This window comes from Arvicanthis niloticus, chromosome 26 (assembly GCF_011762505.2).
Source record: "Arvicanthis niloticus isolate mArvNil1 chromosome 26, mArvNil1.pat.X, whole genome shotgun sequence".
NCBI classification, from domain to species: domain Eukaryota; kingdom Metazoa; phylum Chordata; class Mammalia; order Rodentia; family Muridae; genus Arvicanthis; species Arvicanthis niloticus.
The window spans coordinates 7628909-7649019 of NC_133434.1; the positions used below are offsets into that span (position 1 = coordinate 7628909).

At 35.1% G+C, this 20111-nt stretch overlaps 2 protein-coding genes across 3 annotated transcripts; both read right to left on the bottom strand.

The window, feature by feature from the left end:
• Positions 1 to 56: 56 nt before the first annotated feature.
• LOC143439014 (olfactory receptor 10D1B-like) lies at positions 57 to 2597 on the bottom strand. 2 transcript variants are annotated; one of them, XM_076924726.1, is made up of 2 exons: positions 1328 to 2597; positions 57 to 105 (listed from the first exon to the last, which is right to left on the bottom strand). In XM_076924726.1, exons 1-2 carry the CDS (start codon positions 2224 to 2226, stop codon positions 57 to 59), a joined length of 948 nt encoding a protein of 315 aa, XP_076780841.1. In that variant the 5' UTR covers positions 2227 to 2597. The 2 variants fall into 2 exon arrangements, with proteins under 2 accessions (XP_076780841.1, XP_076780840.1); XM_076924725.1 differs by lacking the exon at positions 57 to 105 and having other exon boundaries at positions 1049 to 2597.
• Positions 2598 to 11130: 8533 nt separating this feature from the next.
• LOC143438822 (olfactory receptor 8G17-like) lies at positions 11131 to 14846 on the bottom strand. The gene is made up of 2 exons (XM_076924506.1): positions 14646 to 14846; positions 11131 to 12120 (listed from the first exon to the last, which is right to left on the bottom strand). Exon 2 carries the CDS (start codon positions 12102 to 12104, stop codon positions 11169 to 11171), a length of 936 nt encoding a protein of 311 aa, XP_076780621.1. The 5' UTR covers positions 12105 to 12120; positions 14646 to 14846; the 3' UTR covers positions 11131 to 11168.
• Between the last annotated feature and the right edge of the window lie 5265 nt (positions 14847 to 20111).

The following is a 20111-nucleotide window of genomic DNA, read 5'->3' on the forward strand; positions in this document are numbered from 1 at the left end:
AACCCTTCTATATGCTCATACTTATTCTCTTTCTAATTCATGCCATCTAGTTTTCATTAACTGTTTTTACATAGAGCTAGTGATGTCATGCATCTTGGAAGAAAACTTGCAACTGCCACTTTACTACACCACCAAAATACTTAGCTACAATCTTAATAGTTTTCCTTATACCCACAGATAATAAATACTCTTTTAAAGACAAGGAATATAAATATAATTTTAAAAGTAATGAAGTAGAGACTATGGCTCAGATCCCAGAATCTACTTTAGGCATGTCCTGTAACTCTAGCTCAAAACAATTTGAGATTATCTTCTGGACAAAAAAGGCATATGAACATACATAGAGTGCACATACTCACAAAGATACAGACATTCTCACACATATACACCTACACACAAATATATACTGTCTGTAAATAGATAGATGATAGAAAGATAGAAAGATAGATAGATAGATAGATAGATAGATAGATAGATGAGAGAGAAAGAGAGAGAGATACATAAGACAGTGATTCTACCTGTATATCATTGATGCACACAAGAAAAAAGGAAATCTACAGGAGGACATAGAAATGACAGTTTCGGTGTAAGGAAAGTGTCTGAAATGACAAATGAATTGCAGCTTAGACTTAGGCATTTATATGTGCTGACAATTCCATACCCAAATTTAAATTTTTTTAGAAATTAAAACCAACTGAATCTGCCTGCCATTCACAAAGTTTCCTCATCTACTACCTATAAATTCTGTTTCACCACTCTTGCTGTATGACCAACACTTACATCTTCATAGGTGACTGAAGATATAAGTACTCTGTTTCATCCATAAGAACACAATTGTTACCCATCTAGATATAAGTTTTCCAGTATATCTTAGTTATAATTCATGATTTTTCAGTTATGTTTCAGAAATCACAAATACATAACAATGCCATGTGATTGAAATTCTTCGATTTCTATCAAGAATTCCAAGACTTTGAAGTGAAATGTCATTTATTTTAGATGTTTATGGAAAAAACCAAAAAAAGATTGTGTTGATGAAGTAGTAAGTAAGAAGGAAAGGTACAATAGTAGAGATAAGAGCATAAGTCAGCCAAGGAAATTTCCAGATATTCTGATAATTGGAAAGAGATACACTTTGCTGATAAAATAATTTATTAGTTTATCATTAGTTGTTTGTTCTTAATCATTAAGATTCCAAAAGCAGTGGTGACATCTGTGCTATCTATTGCACAGAAAGGAAAGGCATTTGAAGACACTATAGTATTAAAGTATTAGGATCTAAGCCCCTCTCTATCACTTTTTGGATAGCATAGGCCCTTGCTGTAACATTTTCTTTAGAGAACATTTTACTTCCTTATTTCTTAGGCTATATATCAAAGGATTCAGCATAGGTGTCACCAAGTTATTCAAGACCTGAACAGCTGCATTAAGCCAGGGATTGGGGGTGGGCTGGAGGTATATAAGGACCACTGGCATAAAGGCAAGAAGGATGGCCATGAGATGGGCACTGCAGGTAGAAAAGGCTCTATGCCGCCCCTCAGTAGAGCGGATCTGCAGAATGGAGCAAAGGATGAAGCTGTAGGAGGTGAGGATGAGGAGGAAGCAGCTGAGGGGCATCAGGCCCACACTGATGAGCCCAACCATCTCCAGGGCTGACGTGTCTGCACAAGCCAGCTTGAGCATCACAGGGATATCACAGAAGTAGTAGTCCACCTCATTGGGACCACAGTAGGGCAACTGGAAGGTGAGAGTCGTCAGAAAAGTAGCCTGAATACAGCCAAAAATTGATGTCCTCGTGGCCAGGATGGCACACATTTTGTGGTTCATGATTATTGAGTATCTTAGAGGAAAGCATATGGCAATAAAACGGTCATAAGCCATCATTGTGTACAGGAAACACTCAGTACAACCAAGAAAATGGTAGAAGAAGAGCTGGCACACACAGCCTGCATAGGAGATGGCTCTGCTATTTCCTGAGAGGTAGAATAGCATCTTGGGAGAGCTCACAGAAGGGAAAAATATGTCACACACTGACAGCTGGCACAGGAAGAAGTACATAGGGGTGTGAAGGCGAGTGGAGGAGACAATTGTGAGGAGTATGAGCAAGTTCCCAACTAGGGTGAAGATGTAGAAAGACAAAAACAGGACAAAGAGCATGGTCTCCACACCCTCTGTGTGTGGGATGCCCAGCAGGATAAACTGAGTCACTACTGAAAGATTCCTCATAGCTTTGAGAATGGCTGATTTTAAACCAGAATAGAGATCACCAAGACATGACTAATGAAGTCAAAATGTGTTAGGTGCCATAAGAACCTCGCCCCAAGATGGAGATGGCCACCTGAGGGCCGAGTGATAAACAAGTCCTTATTAGGTGTGAAGGCTGTGCTTCAAGGTGGCCTGATCTTACGCAAGCGTCACGAGCCTATGGAGAGATGATACCTGGCATAAATTCATGGGCTCCTGGCAGGGTTTATAAGCTGCGCCCGGGAAGGGATCGCAGACTCGCCATCTTGACCACCAACTGCTAACCATCCTGAGTAAACTGCTGTGAGAAGGAACCAGTTGTTCCGTGTCTTAATTCCTGCTGGTCAGGGTTGGCGCAGCACATTTAAAATGAAAATTTCCCTCATGTATATGTTGTTTGTTTATTTGTTTGTTTGTTTAACAAACATCCTTATGTTACAGGAGCAGATCTACATTGAGAAAAAAATAAAAACAATAAAGTGTATTAGTTTAACTGAGGACTTTTAATTTTTGCTGAGTTGTACAAAAGTCCAACCTTGATTTGAAATTTACTCATGTTGATCTTGACATGCTAAAGATTATAATTAAGATTATAGCCAGAATAAAATTTATTAAGGACTTTGAGAAACAAAAGAAAGCAAACATAGAAAAAGAGTTCAACATCCATACAACACTCCATTCATAAGAGAGATTCTGCTTCTTCCTCTTTGCTCTCTTGTTTGGTGTAGAAAGTGAGTTAACATTATAGGACTGAAATCTGTTATGTTCAGTTTCTGTCATAACTAGGACACACGTGGGAGGAACAGTCATCCCCAGAGCAGAGTACATCAATTGTTTATCCAACACCAAATGATATGCCTTAAAAACAAACACACAAATAAAATTAGACATAATGAGCAGGTTTTATTTAGGAATATATATATATATATATATATATATATATATATATATGTAACAACAAATAATGAAAAATAAGGCCATGAATTTTAAAAAGAACAAGGAGAGTATATATGCGAAGAATTTGCCAAGGAAAAGGAAAAAATTATCTAATTGTTATAATTTCAAATAAATACAAGAAATAAGTAAATAAACTATAGGATTGTGTCCTGATTGGGACAATCAATCTAGAGTATATAAAGTAACCCATATTTTCTAATGCATTAGATAAGTGTCTATAGAAAAAGAATAGAATGCTTTTATTCCCTTAGTATCTTTCCCAGTAATTCCTTCTGTACTCGCTTCCTTTCCTCTCTCTTTCTGCTTCATTCCAGCTGTGCCTACAACTCTTATAATTTGGAAAAATGTATAAACAGCATACGAAACAAAATTTGTAGATAAGACTTTTTTGGGTGACAAGGGAGGAGCCCAAGAATCCATGGCAGTGATCTTAGATTTGACTCACAACATTGGATATGAACCTGAAGGAGCTACCTCCTGTACAACAGCAATAATCCGTGGAATGATAGAGATACCAACACACTCACTAAACTTTCAGCCCAAAGTTCATCTGATCTACAAAAATGCACACAGGGATAGAGTACAGAGTGAGAGAATGGCCAACCAATAACTGGCCCAACTTCCATCCCATGGGCAAACACCAATCCCTGACATTATTAATAATACTCTGTTTCGTTTGCAGACAGGAGCATGTTCTCTGAGAGACCTCACCCAGCAGCTGACTCAGACAGATGCAGGTACTCACAGACAAACAGTGGATGGAGCTTAGGGGATCTTTAGGAAGAATAGGAGGAAGCATTTCTGGGCCTAAAGTGGATAGAGACTCAGCAGGAAGACCACCAGGGTCAACTAGCCAAGATTCATGGGGCTCTCAGGATCTGAACCAAAGAATGTACTAGAGCTGGACCTAGGCCTACCTTCATAGATAGCAGATGTGCAGCTTGACGTTCATGCAGTTCTTGAATAACTGGAGCAGGATCTATCCCAATAGCTGTTGCCTGTCTGTGGGATGTGTTCTTCTAGCTGGGCTGTGTTGTCTGGCTTCAGTGGGAGAGGAGTCGCCTAGCCTCATAGAAACTTAAAGTGCCGGTGTCAGGGATGGATACTCAGGAGGCCCCCACCGACTCAGAGCAGAAGGGAAGGGGTATGGGAGAAGGACTGTGGGTTTGGGATGACAGGGAGGGGGGCAGTGAGCAAGATGTAAAGTGAATATGTATAAAAATAAAATTATTTTTTTAAAATAAAACCTTTTGGACAAGGTCTCCTTACATTGTCCTGTCCTCATATTTCTTTTTCTTCTTTCTGACTATGGTTCTGTCTCTTTCTTTCTCTGTCTATCTCTGTCTCTATGTCTCTTTGTCTTTGTCTCTGTCTCTTTCTCTTTCTGTCTCTGTCTGTCTGTCTGTCTCTACCTCTCTTTTTCTGTGTGTGTGTGTGTGTGTGTGTGTGTGTGTGTGTGTGTGTGTGTGTGTGTTGGTAGAGTATATATTTCTATAAACAAGAAAATTATGGAAGCAAACAAAGACTGGGCTTGCTTCTAGGTATAAATTCCTAGAATGTAAGTAAGGATTATGACAGAGATTTGAAGAATTCAGACCACTTGTCTCATGTTCAGCCTTCAGTGGAGTTTTGGTGACACAACAATAAAGAGCTCTGTAAGGCTTTATCAGTAGTTCTAGAAACATTGCCTATGAAGAAAAACAGGTATGATTGACTGCTACTAGCTGTTTTGATTAACACAAGAAACCAAACCCAAATCAGTACCGTCTGAAAAATTTCAACACAGTACAGAGTCGAAATAAGACATGAAGTATATTGAGTGCAAATCTAAAAAGCAAATAAGAAAATGCCATAAATTCCCATACATTAGATCTGAGATTATACAGATATTATTTTTAATATTACAACATTTATTATAATGTTCCACGAGGTATGGATAATGAGATGGATATTTGAAATGACTAGAGAGATAATCTGTCTCAACCAAAACACGTATAAAAACTTAAGACAAAAAATTGACATTGAAAATACAATGAATACTTAAAAATAGATACATTTAATATGAAATTGGCAGTCCTAAACGTTTAGCAAAAGAAAGAAAATCAAATGGGAGGGGATGTGTTGAAAAACCTAATAATTTTCACCTTTGAAAATAGGTCTCTAAAAATCCCACAGAAAATCCTATATAAAAAAATAGAATTAGAAGAACAGTAAGATCAGAAAATATTAAAACAATATGTAGAAAATATCCAGACTTTGTTATATAAAGAAACAAAGCATGATGTTAAAATTAAATTGTTTTCAGTTATAACAAAAGGATCATACACATTTTAAGACACTTTTCTCAACCTATAGGTTGCAACCACTATGAGGATTGCATATGAGATATCCTGCATCTCAGATATTTACATTATGATTCATACCACTGCAGTTATGAATTACAGTTAGGAAGTAGCAGTGATATGCTTTTACGGGTGTGGTCAGCACAACATGAGGAACTGTATTATAAGTTTGTAGCATTAGGAAGACTGAGAACCAATGCATTAAGACATAGAGACTTACAAGCCAGGTTGCTCAGGGCATAAAGGCAGTTGCTTCCTAGACAGCAGACATAAATTCAGTCCACATAACCCACAAAACAGACAGAGAAAATCTACTCAAGTTGATCTCTAAAGTCAACACACCAGACACACACACACACGCACACACACACACATCTTATAGATGCACAGATTAAGAGACAAAATAGATATATTAATTCTTACAAAAGAATAGTATATATAATTTTTAAATGCAAACAAAAAATACTCAGGTATTTCTCTAGCTTGAGGAAAACAGGAAACATTTTTGAATACATTTTTCATTAAAACTGTTGAGTAAATGGCAAATAGTTATGAGAAAACATGGGGAAAGGAGATAACATCTGAAATGTAAATAAAATATCCAAGAAAAGAAAAGAAAAAGGAAAGCATTCAGCAATGTTAATCAATATAATTGCTAATTGAATCACAATTGGACACTATTCTACACGATATCATTTAAGTTAAAACGCAAGATGAAAAGACCAAATATCACAGAACATAGATCACCACTTTCACCTGCTTACGAGCGATAAAGGATAATTTATAATTATATAGATTCATAGCTTAATTAAAACCATTTTCAGAAAAATAATGCTTTTGAAAATAGCTGAGTATTTAGAAACTTCTTACTTTCAGATGTCAAGTATTCAGTGAATATGTAGTAAAGTGTTAATAGAAAAATGAAAAGCATATATAGAAAGACTTTTCCTGCTAGAACTCAGGTGCACTTATTCTCAATGCAGAGGATTAGACGCAATGTGTAAGCTTGCTAGGTTACTGCTTTATGGCTGAGCTATATCCCAGGCCCTAGGTTGACTGAGATAGTATCTCATCAGTTCATCCTGACCTTGAACTTACTATGATGCTCTCACTGATGCTGTCCAAGCCAATTGCAGCAAGAACACTGGAACTAGAGGTACTTGCCACTTTGCACAGCATGGAATTTTCTATTATGTGCTAAAGGAAACTTAAGTCTTCTTTGGTACTTGGGAATTCAGTTCAGGGTTTCCCAGCCTCAGGCTCTAAGATTTGGTGTTTGTACAATGCTGTTCCTAACATGTGCATGCTATCAAGTCTTGAACACCATCCCTGCCCCCTCCATCATTTCTTTCAGATGCCCTTGGGCATTTTTCATGATTTAGTTGTTGGTAGCCCTAGGGGACCAATTAGACTTAAGTTTACTACATTCCTCATTCAGATTAAAACAAAAGAAGCATGGAAATAGCAATGCAAAGATCTTCTTTCTAGTGTGCCAGCCTGCCTTACAGACTAGCCTTAGACTGATAGCCTCTTGACAACTTCTACTGCCTGTTTGTCATGTTAAAGTTTTGGGGCAACTCTCCAACACCTTCTTTTCAATTCTACCAACATTTTGGGGGATTCTTTAGCTATCTAAAATGCACATTGCCATTTATAACTGAATTTAATCAATAGGATGGAAACATTCAGTCACTTAATGGATCCTCCCAGTAAGACACTTTAAAAACATTGTTAGTACAATATACACAAAAGAAAATTGTAAGTCAGTAATGTGCATATAAACTTTTCCATGTAGACATTTTATCTTATTTAAAGGTTAATACTGATTGAGCATGTGTAAAGTATGGAACCATTTTCTCAAGTACCATGACTATTTTCTCATGGAATTAAAAAGCAGCTCATTTAGTTGATGAGGAAAACTAAGCACTGAAGCTTAATATCTCACCTAGCCACTGACATTACAGTGTTTACTCAGAGCCCTGCAGGAAGCACTCTTATCTACTGCATGATCTCCACAGCTTCTATATTTCATATCTTAATGATCTAACAGATTATATATTGTTCAAAAATTATATAATAGCAATGGATTAAGTTATCATTATATGTATGTATAAACAAAAGAATTACAGTAGTAAAGAAGACTAGTCCATCATTTCATATCTAGCATTATGTTATTTTTGTGATTAGTAGTAGGTTCAACTCTACAGCTTATGATCTACTCAGCCACGGTTTGTAACTCAGTTAATGGTACTGGGAATGACTTTTATCTTGGAGAGAAGAGCATAGATTTAAGAACTCCCATAACATATGTGTTACTAATCCAACATTAGAAAAAAGTTTCTAGGAAAATCAAGGATCATAACTAAGCAAGACTTGATTTTTCTTCTATACTAGAATAAGTAGAACCATTAGATAGTAAGAAAGCAAGCCAGTAGGGTTGACACTTCCAGGTTGGTTCCAACATAACTTCTCCATATGCTATGACTCAAGTATGTGGTATCTTCAGCAATAAGGTCTTACAATCAAGATCTGGATGGTAACTCTTAGTTAGGGTTCCTACTGTTTAATAAGACACTAAAACCGACTTGAAATTTGGAAGGTAGATGCCTCCAATTCATTACCCCATTTTTTTTGTTCAGAATTGTTTTGGGTATCCTGGGTATTTGTGATTACTGAAAAGTATTTTTTTTCAGATTTGATGAAGGGAGAGATTGTATTAAATCAGTAGACATTTTTGATAGGAAGAAAGCCAATTCCACAATATTAACTCTACAAAAGTATTGGTGGTCTTCAATGTTTGATATCTTCTTTGATTTTTTTTCACTTGATGTCAAAGTTGCATTGAAGAAATTTTTCATTTACTTTAATTTATCCCAATATATTTTACTTTGGACAGTCTTGTGAAAAATATTTTTTCCATGATTTATTTTCTTTCTCTTGTTCTTTCCTTCTTCTTTCTTTCTTCCTTCCTTCCTTCCTTCCTTCCTTCCTTCCTTCCTTCCTTTCTTTCCTTGTTTCTTTCTTCTTTTTTCTTTGTATATAGAGAGTCTACAGGTCTTTGTGTGTTGATTTTATATTCTTATATTTTGATACATGTTTTATCAGCTATATGTATTTTCTGGTGGTGCCTTTAGGTTCTCCTACCTAAAATATCATATATAATATCATATGCAAACAAGGATACTTTGATTTCTTCCTTTATTTTATCTCATTTACCTCTACATCCATATCACTTCTTAAGCTAAGACTTAAATATATATATTTAACAAGAGGAAAAAGAGTGGACACCTTTGTTTTATTGAGGACTTTAATAAAATTATTTGAATTTTCTCCATTCAAGTTAATGTTGGCTGTAGGCTTCTATATTATTTTTTTATTATGTTGGGATATGTACACTGTACTCCTCAATTTTTCCATGACTTTAACCATGAAAATATGTTTGATTATGTCAAATGCTTCTTAATCATCTAATGAGATGATCATTTTGGAAAATATGGCTCATATTCAAATGTATCTACCTTTATATATAATCTAGTCTTCCTTGTGACATTTAATACTTTTACTTTGTTCTGTAGGTTTAGTGTTTTCAGAATTACATTAGAAGGGGGACTCCTCTTTGGTTTTCTCTTTTTAGTCTCCCATATTCCTCTTGCTCCTTCATGACCATTTTCTTTACTAGATTTAAGAACATTTTTTATATGTGTTACCTCACACAGATAATTTCCATTCTTTCTGCTTGTTCCTCTTCTTAAAATTTCTTGCTATTTTTTTTCAAAATGTTTTAAAAAGCATTTTTTGTACACTATATTTTGATCGTATTCTTCCCTTCCCATAGCTCTTTCTCCCCTACTCCTCACTGAAATTCAAGTTTTCACCCTCTTCTCTCTGAAAAATAAATCAAAACAAAGCAAAAAATACAAAATAGCTGATTTTATTTTGTGTTGGCCAACAATTATTGAGTATAAAGCCTGTCTGGAACTTGATTGATATACCTAGCGTCTCTCTATTGAAAAAAAAAAAAAAAAGACTGGATTTCAGTCTTATATTTAGAAATGGCCCTTTAATGTTTTAATGTTTTTAGCAAATTATTTTCTGTGCCTTTATCTGGGTTTCCTCTTATTTTCCCATAGATCCCATGCTTTTGTAGTGTCCTATGACTCTGTTTTTAAGTTTTATTAGATTTATTGTTTTCTTGAGTTAAGTTTTTATTCCATTTTGTCGTCAAACCCTGATATTCACTCTTGTATTTGATTTATTTTGCTGGTATGGCTCTCTATTTAATGTTTTATTTGGTTTAACTTTGTATTTTACATTTTATTCCATTGGGATTTTCTTCAGAAATTCTATATTTTATATTAATAAGTTAAATTACCTTCTGTGTCCTTAATATTTTACTTATTTTCTTAACTCTTTTCCTAGTCCATATCCCAGTATTAATATCCTATTTGAATTAATTGACCATATTTATAATTTCTATTTATATTGTTATGTACATTACATTTATATAGATAAAGTGTCTTGTTTTTCTCTTTTGTCTGTGTGCTGTTGGTGAATTTGGTATGAGACACGGGCATCTGGAGTTAGACTCTTGATAGTATCACTTGGTATGGGCATTTATTTGTCTCACCTTGGTTGTGTTGTTGGGATGTCTGCTATTACTTGAAGTTGTCAGGTTTTTGAGCAGCCAGGTGGGGCTTAATGTTCAGACTTGGGACCTATCAGTGTGAATATGAAATTGGAATATCAGAAGTAGTGTCAGTTCAGTAGGGCAAAGATCACCTTCTTATCAATAAATTAACCCAATGGTGTTAGCATGTTTTAATAGAGGTCTTCAGAACTTTGTGCAGGTATACACAAAAGTTTATGTTTTCTTCAGGTCCCTAACACCAGGACCTGGACAAGGACACTGGAAGGTGCAGACTTTGTGTATATGTATCTTTTAGGCTGTGGCCAGTAAAAAGGTGGTGCTGTTGTTAACAAAAACAAGACAGACAGCTTCTATGGAACAATACCTGTACTTGCCCTCTGACCTACTAATACATGTATACATTAATCCACATTTGTGTACACAATAACATTAACATACAAACATACTTAAGCAAACTCAAAAGTAAAATAATAAAATAAGTAATAAACAGTGTTTTCATACTTGTGTTATGATTTATTTTAGAAAAAAATCTAAAGGCTAACATTTATAATAATTTTTCTACTAATAAAGAAGAGATACCAGCTGTCTAACACAGTCTTGAAGAACTTATGAAATGTATGTTTAATGAATTTAAAGAAAACAAAAATGCTGAATGAAACAAAGAACTGTTAATAAGAAATGGTATGATGGTTACATATTGGATGTCATATGAAATATAATTGAAGAAAATAAAAATCAAGAAAATTATCAAGGCCTAGTAGCAAATACATTCCATATATTTAGAGTATGGCCATGACTCTGGAAATGAAGATATGAGGTGAGATATTGAGAAAAATAAAAGTAGTAAAACAAGGGAAAATATCGTAGAATCTCATAAACAAAGAAGAATTACATAGACTGAATAAATTTACAGATATTTAATTCATACTATCCAGTAGAAACAAACTAAGGCCTATGATAAATTTCAAAAATATTTGTCAGAAAAATAATCTTCTTTCTATCAGTTTCTTCAGAGCAATATTGACATCCTTATTCCTCAGACTGTAGATCACGGGGTTGAGCATGGGCACAATGATGGTGTAAAATACAGAAGACACTTTACCCTCATCCATAGAACTGGAAGAGGATGGGTTCAGATACATAAATGCAGCAGAACCAAAAAAGACAGCAACGGCTGAGATGTGGGAGCTGCAGGTGCTGAAGGCTTTGGATCTGCCCTCAGTGGATTTAATGCGTAGGATGCTGATAATAGTGAAAACATAAGAACTGAGGATGGTCAGGGTTGGGGCAATAATATTTATTCCACTAAAAATTAGTATCATCAACTCATTCACAAAAATATTAGAGCATGAGAGCTCAAGGATGGAAATAAGATCACAGAAATAATGGTTGATCAAGTCAAATCTGCAGAAATCAACCCTAAATATGCACCCTACATGAGCTGATGCACAAATTATGCCTATAATATAAACTCCTAAAACAAGAGAAAGGCACTGATGTTGAGACATGATGATACTGTAAAGCAAGGGGCTACAGATGGCAACATAGTGATCATATGCCATTGCAGCCAGCATGTAACATTCTGAAACAGCAAACATGACAAAGAAGTAAAGTTGAGTTATGCACTCAGGGTAGGAGATGTCGTTCTTCTCCATCACAAAGTTGACCAGCATTTTGGGGGTGATGACAGTAGATTGGCAGAAGTCAATGAAGGACAGACTGCTGAGGAAGAAGTACATGGGGGTGTGCAGGTGGGAGCTGAGCAGGATCAGGATGATCATGCCCAGGTTCCCCAGCACTGTGAGCAGGTAGATTCCAAGGAAGAGGAGGAACAGGGGCAGCTGCAGCTCTGGTTGGTCTGTTAAGCCAGAGAAGAAGAATTTGGTCACTGTGGAATGATTGCCTTTTTCCATGATCTCTGGTCAGAATCTGAAAGGAAAAGATTTGAACTTTTGAGGGACAGTTGCTCTTCTTTTGAAAGCAGGTACCACCTTAAATTCTATATGACAACTTCTTGCTGTATCATCTTCACTATATGGAAGTCGTCTCATTTTAATATTGTCTACATTTAAGTTTCCAAATTAATGATACATTTTAGAAAATATTTTATTTGTCTTTGTAATGTTGAAAACTTTTGAACTGTTAGTTTTCTATTTCAACATGTCAAACCTCTGAACCTAGTATTTCTAAATACTATCTCTAAACCACATCATTTTTTAAAGAAGTACATCTGAGTATGTAAAGTAGCTGATTTGAATCATGACTTTAAAATCTTTTTCAAAACACAAGTAGATCTAACTCAGAAACAGCAGAGGCATAATAGTACAATGAAAATTACCGACAAAATTTCTGGAATTAGGATGCAGCTCTTTAAGAAACTACTAAATGAAACAAGTTAAAATGTGATTTACAAACAAAATGGTTTGAATTCAGGTTGTAATTCATAGTCACTTAAAGTTTGACAGCTTTACCAAAAAACCAACCAAACTAACTAACAAAAAAGTTCAGCATTTGTGTTATCAATCAATTGGCATTGGTTTGGACCTCTTACTCAAGACTGACTAAAGACATCCTGGAAAATTAAATTCACAATGAGCTTTCATACTATAATCCACACATCCAAAAGGAGGGTGACTGAATCTATCTCAGAAGGGGAACTGAAATAGATATCAGAGGTGCCCAGAGGGAGGGAACTGGGTGGGAGGGGTGATGAGGAGAAGAGAATACTGCTGTAGGGATTTACTGTAGGGAAATCAGGAAAAAGAAAATGGAAATAGGTGGGGAGGTAGGGTATGTGGGGGGGGGGAGAAATCACTAGTATTTGCTAGAAAACTGGGATGGAGAGAGGCCTCAGTGAGTCTTTTCAAGGCAACTCATGCTGGGACTCCTAGCAGTGGGGGAAATGGATCAGGAAGCAGCTACTTCTTATAGCCAGGCAGCACTCCCAGTAGAGAGAAAAGGACAGCAACCCACCTGTAACCCATAATACCTTCAACCCAAAGAAGTTTCCTTCCTACAAGATGTACAAGAACTAAGATACAGCAGAGACTAAGGAAATGGCCAAGCAATGACTGGGACATATTAAACATCTGTATCTGTATCTATTTCTATATCTGTCTGTCTATCTTCTATCTATCTATCTATCTATCTATCTATCTATCTATCTATCTATCTATCTATCCATCCATCCATCCATCCATCCATCCATCCATCCATCTATCTATCTATCTATCTATCTATCTATCTATCTACCTATCTATCATGGTTCAAATGCAAATTTTGGATGAAAAATTCCCTAAATATTAACAGAAACATTTTTTTTAGTGGCCTTAGGTTCACTCATATACCAAATGCAATTTGTGATTTCTTTTCAAATAAGACAAACTGAATTACCTTGAAATTAAAATTGTCTATATTGAGATAATAAAACACAGAAAAATAATGCAGAACTGTCAAGGCCAGCAGGGCTCTAAGCAGAGAAAGAAGGAAAAGCAGTGGAAGATTCTTGGAGTTTGCTAACAACATTTTGGTTCATTAGGTAACAAATGAAGGAAATTAAATTTAGGTTATTAGGCAGTAGAATTGTAACAGTGTTAATGTAGTGACAATAAATAATGGTAATACATTTTATAACAGGATACATACTGCCATCAAAATACTATGGGTCCTAAATATTTATAAATTAAATTAGTTCTAAAAACCTAAGTCTAAACTTGATTAAATTTAAATGTTAATAAATAGAAAGTTCTGTGATACTTTCTTATCAATGTATAAAAAAATAATTTCACCTTGAAAAAATATTTACAAATTATACATCCAAAAATAAATAGTACATGTAATTTTTAAACGCAAAAACAAAACCCTCAGGTAATTTTTCTACCTTAAGAAAAACAAAAACCTGATTTGATCATAGTTTTCATCAAAACTGTTAAGTAAATGGCAATTAGTTATAAGAAAAACATTCAACAATATCAATCAAAAACGCAAATTAAACCTCAAATTGGAAACCTCATACACTTATAACATTTAGGTTAAAATACAAGATGAGAAAACCAAATGTCACAAAACATAGAATACCACTTTCATCTGTTCATGAGAGAGTTAGTATAACTTATTTTTACATAAATAAAATAAAATATGAAAAAAGAAAAGAAAATATGAGTACTATCCTTAATTAAAACCATTTTTCAGAAAAATAAAACTTTTTAAAATAACTGAGTATTTAGATCCTTCCTGCCTTCAGGTGTCATGTATTCAGTGAATATGTATCAAAGTATCATTAGAAAAAAAAATGTAGAAACATGTTTCCTGCCAGAACACAGGTGCACATCTTCTCAATGCTGAGGATTAGACCCAGTGTCTAAGCTTGCTAGGTTAGTGGTTTTTGGCTGAGCTATATCCCAGGCCCTTGGTTTTCTGAGACAATATCTCATTAGTTCTGCCCTTGAACTTACTGTGATGTTCTCACAGATGATGTCCAACTCAATCTCAGCAAGAACACTGGAACTGGAGGTACTTGTCACTGTATACCACATAAGACTTTCTACTGTGTTGTAAAGGACACTCATGCCACCTTCTTTTGTACTTAGAGGAGTTCAGGGTTTCTCAGCCTCGGGATCTGAGATTTGGTGTTTGTAAAATGATGTTCGTGGAATCTGTATGCTGTCAAGTCTTGAGCGCCTTTATTGTCCCCTCTCTCAACTCTTTCTTATTCCTTTGGGTTTTTTTATGACTTAGTTGCCCGTGGAGACTAATTAGTTGAAAGTTTACTACATTCTTCATCAAGATCAAACCAATAGAAGCTTGGAAACAGAAATGAGAAGATCTTTTTCCAGTGTGTCAGCCTGCCCGATAGACTAACCTCAAACTGGAAGCTTCTTGACAATGTCAACTGCCTGTCTCACATGTTAAAGTCTTTGCCTATAGCAACTGTCCAAACACTTTTACAACAATTCTACAAACATTTGTGGATGCTCTAGTTATGTAAAATGCACATTGCTATTTAAAACAAATTAATAGGACAGAAATTGAAGGTCATTTTATGTGTCCTCCAAGTAACACATTTTAAAAGAATATTAATATAGTATAAACAAAGGAAGATTATAAATAACTACCATGGATTTAAACCTTTCCAAACAGACATGATTTTATTTAAAGATCATATTGATTGAGCATTTGTATTGCGTTGAAGTATTTTCTTAAGTATGATGCTTATTTTCACAAGCAATTAAAAGCATTTCACTTAGTAGAACAGGAAAACTAAGCATTGATACTTAATAGCTCAACCACAAAATTGGAGGCTGAGCTAAGCCAGGTTTGATTCCTGAACCAGGGCCTTTCATGCTTCTTTCCTGGTCGCTGTCATAATTGACTGATGTTCTGATACCTGAGACACTTATGAAGGTGTCCATGGAGTAAGCAATAAAGCATGTGGGGTTGCTTAAAGATTATACTGAATTGTAGCACATCAAGGAAAAAAAAACAAAATTAATAAACTGAGAAAAATAAATTAAACTGAGAAAAATCATTTTAAAAGATGTGTATGCTTTTGAGCCTTTTCAGAAGGCATGCTTTCATATACATAAGGAGGAGTGTCTTATTTGGAATGAGATCCTGTGTTCATGTATTTTATCTTAACTCATAGATTACCTGATTTTATTACATTTCCTATGTATTTAAATATATGCAAGAACAGTGCATTTGTGTAAATATGCAATTAGTCACCACTACAATAATAATGATCTTTCTTCATTTTAGCAAAAGCAGTTTAGTAGCATTTTAACTCACATATATTCTGAAGCAGGCGAGTGATATTCTATGGAGGAATCCAGGACACAGCTGAAACAGTCATTTAGGCTGTGTTAAATCATAACTATCATTTGTATATAGTCTATAGTTAACAATTATCCAACTTATATGGGAAACATAGCTAGACATGGAACTTGATGCTTTGCATACATTAACACTTTTTCTTTCTTTCTTTCTTTCTTTCTTTCTTTCTTTCTTTCTTTCTTTCTTTCTTTCTTTCTATTTAATTTTTTTTACTTCCTGATTGCAGAATTCCATCCCTACATTCCTCTCAGTACCTCCCACCAAACCCTACCCCCTACACTTTCTCACTTCTTACTCCCTGTCCACTCCTCTTTCATTTCTCTTCAGAAAAAGGCAGGCTTCCCACTGATATCAACCAATCATGGCATGTCAGATTGCAGCAAGACTAGGCACTTTCTCTCCTATCTAGGCTGAAGGAAATAACCCAGTAGGGGGGACAGGGTCTCAAAATCAAGCAAGAAAGTCAGAGACAGGCCTGCTCCCACTGTTAGGATTCACACAAGAAGACCTAGCTATACAATGGTAAATTAAGGATAGAAGACATAGGTCAGTCTTATGCAGGCTTTCTGATTGGTGGTTGAAACTGTGAGACCTTAAGAGCCAACATTAGTTGTTTCTAGTTTCCTTGTGGAGTATTTTGCTGCTTTTGTCTCCCATACTCCTCCTCTAGTGCAGGATACTCTGAGATCTGCCTAATGTTTGATTCTTTGAATCTGTTTCCATCAGCTTATGGGTGAAGCGTCTCTGATAACAATTGAGTTAGCCACCAAACTACGAGTATAGAAGATTATCATTAGGAATCATTTCACTGATTTTTGTTGCAGTTGTGTTTATTCTGTTCTAGGTCTCCAGCCTCTGGATTTTGATCTCCAGAGAGTGACAGTGTTGAGCCCTGATTGATGACATAGAACTCAAGATGGAACAGTCAGTGCCCACTCCTTCAATTTCTGTGCCATCTAAACCCCAGTACATTTATTAAGCAGAATAAATTTTAGGTAGAAGATTTTATGGCTGAGTTGCCGCCCCAAACCTTCAACTGGAAGTCTTGTCTGGTTAGAGAAGATAGCCTGTGTTGGTTTTAAATGCAGCATGCAAGGAATATTAGCTAGGGTCAGCCTCACAGACTTCTCAGACTTTCCATTTTCTGGTTTCTAGTTCATCTTAGAGTTGCACCACCTCCTTTCTTGTTGTTTCTTCTTACACACTCTCTCTCCATGTTTCTAGCAACCTGGTCCCTCCTGTTTCTGTCTCTACTCCATATCTCTCCAGACCATGCTCCAGTGTACCCACAATATATATTCTGTTTTTTATTCACGATGAGATTGTTACTTAGCTTCTCTGGGTCTGTGTATTGTAGCAAGTTTATACTTTATGGCTACAATCCACTTATAAGTGAGTACATACCATTTTTTTCTTTCTGGGTCTGGGTTACCTCTCATGGGATGATCTTGCGTACTTTCATCCATTTCTCTGAAAATTTCACAATATTCTTGAATTTAACAGCTGACTAATACTCCATTTTTTAATCTGACCACATTTCCTTTATTCATTCATTTGCCCTGGGACATCTAGATTGTTACAGGTTCCCTCCTATCAAATGAATCTACCTCATGTCAACTGACATAAAACTATTCAACACAGGTATTGTACATGAATGTCAATATTTTTCCGAGTGAAAACCGTGGGAAAATCCTACAATGATTAGTGAAATGTCAGTCCATATGAAATATTAGTGTTATAGGAAACATAATATCTATATGCAAAACTTAGAATAAAAATGGAGGATCAGTTCACAAAATGCAACCAGTGATAGAGGTATTAAAGTTGTTCCTCACAAAGTTAAGAATTTATTTCTGAAAAAAGAATTATTTGAAAATTATTTTGATCTTGGGTTTGTGTCTACAAAGGATTTCTGAATTATCAACAAGGCTGAGAATCTAGATGGGTCATCCTAGAAGATTCTGCTTTGTTATTATTGTTCTAGTCTGCTTCATGGGCACAGTTAATTGCAGCATTCATCATGAGTTTGGGAAGAACAAAATCACACATAAAAATGTTTCAGTATACATTTTACTATTATAGTACTTACCTTTTTGTTTTGTTTTTAATTGTGTTTTGTTTTATTTTTGAGACAGGATTTCTTTGTGTATCCCTAAATGTCCTGGATCTCATTTTGTAGGACAGATTGACCTTGAACTCTGAGATTCTACTGCCTCTGCCTCCTGAGTGCTGGGATTTAAGGCATGTATACCACAATACTTGTCTTCTTTTAATGGTTTGCATTTTATCATTTTAATATGTAATTATCATGTAAATATTAATATCTCATTTCATATTCAAATTAAGTTTTTAAATGTAAATGTTTGTATTTATCTTTTAAGAGTATCTACATTCCACTTTTCATAATCCATATATCAAATTTAATAACATCCTTAACAATGTCAGATAAATAATTTTTCCCTAATAATTTAGGATTTAATATTGTATTATGCTAATAACATTACATTTGTGTATAAATATCCAAGTACTCTGAAGAAGTGAGAAGTAACTGAATTCTAAAAGATCATAAAGCTATATTAAAATAAACTTGTACTATATATCCAAAGCAAACACTTGAGTATTTGGTGCACTAGAGGAGTTCAGGTCCTGGGGTAAATTTCTGCTGGCAAAAGAAAAAGAGAAGAGTATAGAGAATCAAACTTCATTACCACAAAACTCCCTAAACAGAAACCTGTAAAGTAACCAGTGCCAGGGTTGCAATCTTAAACTGAAAAACAAGGACTTGCTGGAGGCTTGGTGTGGCCAATTCTGACAAGAAAAACTTTGAGAGAGAGCTCAGTTACATGAGAGTCTTCACATTTCTTTTGCTCTAGGAGATAGAGAAGATTTTCATACAGCTCCAAAAAATTCCCTCTTGCTTCTAGGAGGGGAGAAAAATACCAAACCACTCAAAGGGACACCACACCATTATGTCTTTGACAAAATTTGATCTCCAAAGTTTGTTCATCTAGTCACTTCCATCACAGAGTTTACTCAGAGCCCTGCAGAAAGCACTCTTACCCCACGACCTCTTCATTCCCTATATTTTGTATTCTTAATTGATCTAACAGGTAACATATTATTCAAATATAATTGCAATAGCAATGATTATAACTATCATTATATGTATGTATAAACAAAAAATTATAGCAGTAATACAAGACTAATCCATTTTCCCACCCCTAACACTGTCTTTATTTTGTAATGTAATTTTGTAGTTGGTTCTACTTTAAGGCTGATGATCTACCCAGCCATGGGTTGATGACTTGGTTAATGGTACTTGGGATGACATTTATCTTGTAGAGCTATTGGATAAAAGGCATATATCCAATATTGGTTACTCCCATAACATTTTGTCACTAATACAAGATTGGAAAAAGCCTTCTGAAAATATCAAGGATAAAACTAAGCAAAATTGTTAAGCATTCTCCTAAAATTTGTAGAACCTTTAGATATTATAAAAGTGAGCCAGTAAGGTTGTCACAGGTTGGTTCCAACATGACTTCTCCAAATGGTTTTTTCAGCAATAAACTCTTACCATCAAGATCAGGATGGTAACTCTTACTTAGAGTTCATATCACTGTAAAATACTATATCAACTTGAAATCTGGAAGCTGTATACTGCAATACCCACCCTATTTTTTGTTCAGAATTATTTTGGGTATCCTGGGTATTTGTGATTTTTGAAAACATTTAACACTATGTATTTTTTTCAGTTTTGAAGAAGAGAGAGATTATATTGAGTCTGTAGACTGTTTTTGATAGAATGCCATTTCCACAATATTAACCACCCAAGTGTGTGAGAAGTCTTCAACTTTTGGTGTCTTCTTTGATTATTTCATTTTCTTATGTTTATTCCAACATATCTTATTATTAGATTTTTCTAAGGAATGGTAATATTTACATGATTTCTGTTTTATATGTACAGGGCTACTGGTCTGTTTGTGTTGATTTTATACTCTTATATTTTGATAAATGTTTTACCAGTTAGTTGTATGTGTTTTCTGGTGCTATTTTTAGGTTCTTCTATGTCTAAGATCATATCATCT

Coding starts and splice junctions, on each gene's coding strand:
- LOC143438822 (XM_076924506.1), bottom strand. CDS start 12,104: ATGGAAAAAGGCAATCATTCCACAGTGACCAAATTCTTCTTCTCTGGC.
- LOC143439014 (XM_076924726.1), bottom strand. CDS start 2,226: ATGAGGAATCTTTCAGTAGTGACTCAGTTTATCCTGCTGGGCATCCCA. Junction 106..1,327: donor AAATGTTCTCTAAAGAAAAT/GTTACAGCAAGG, acceptor GGCAGTTGCAAG/TTTTCTTCCAAGATGCATGA.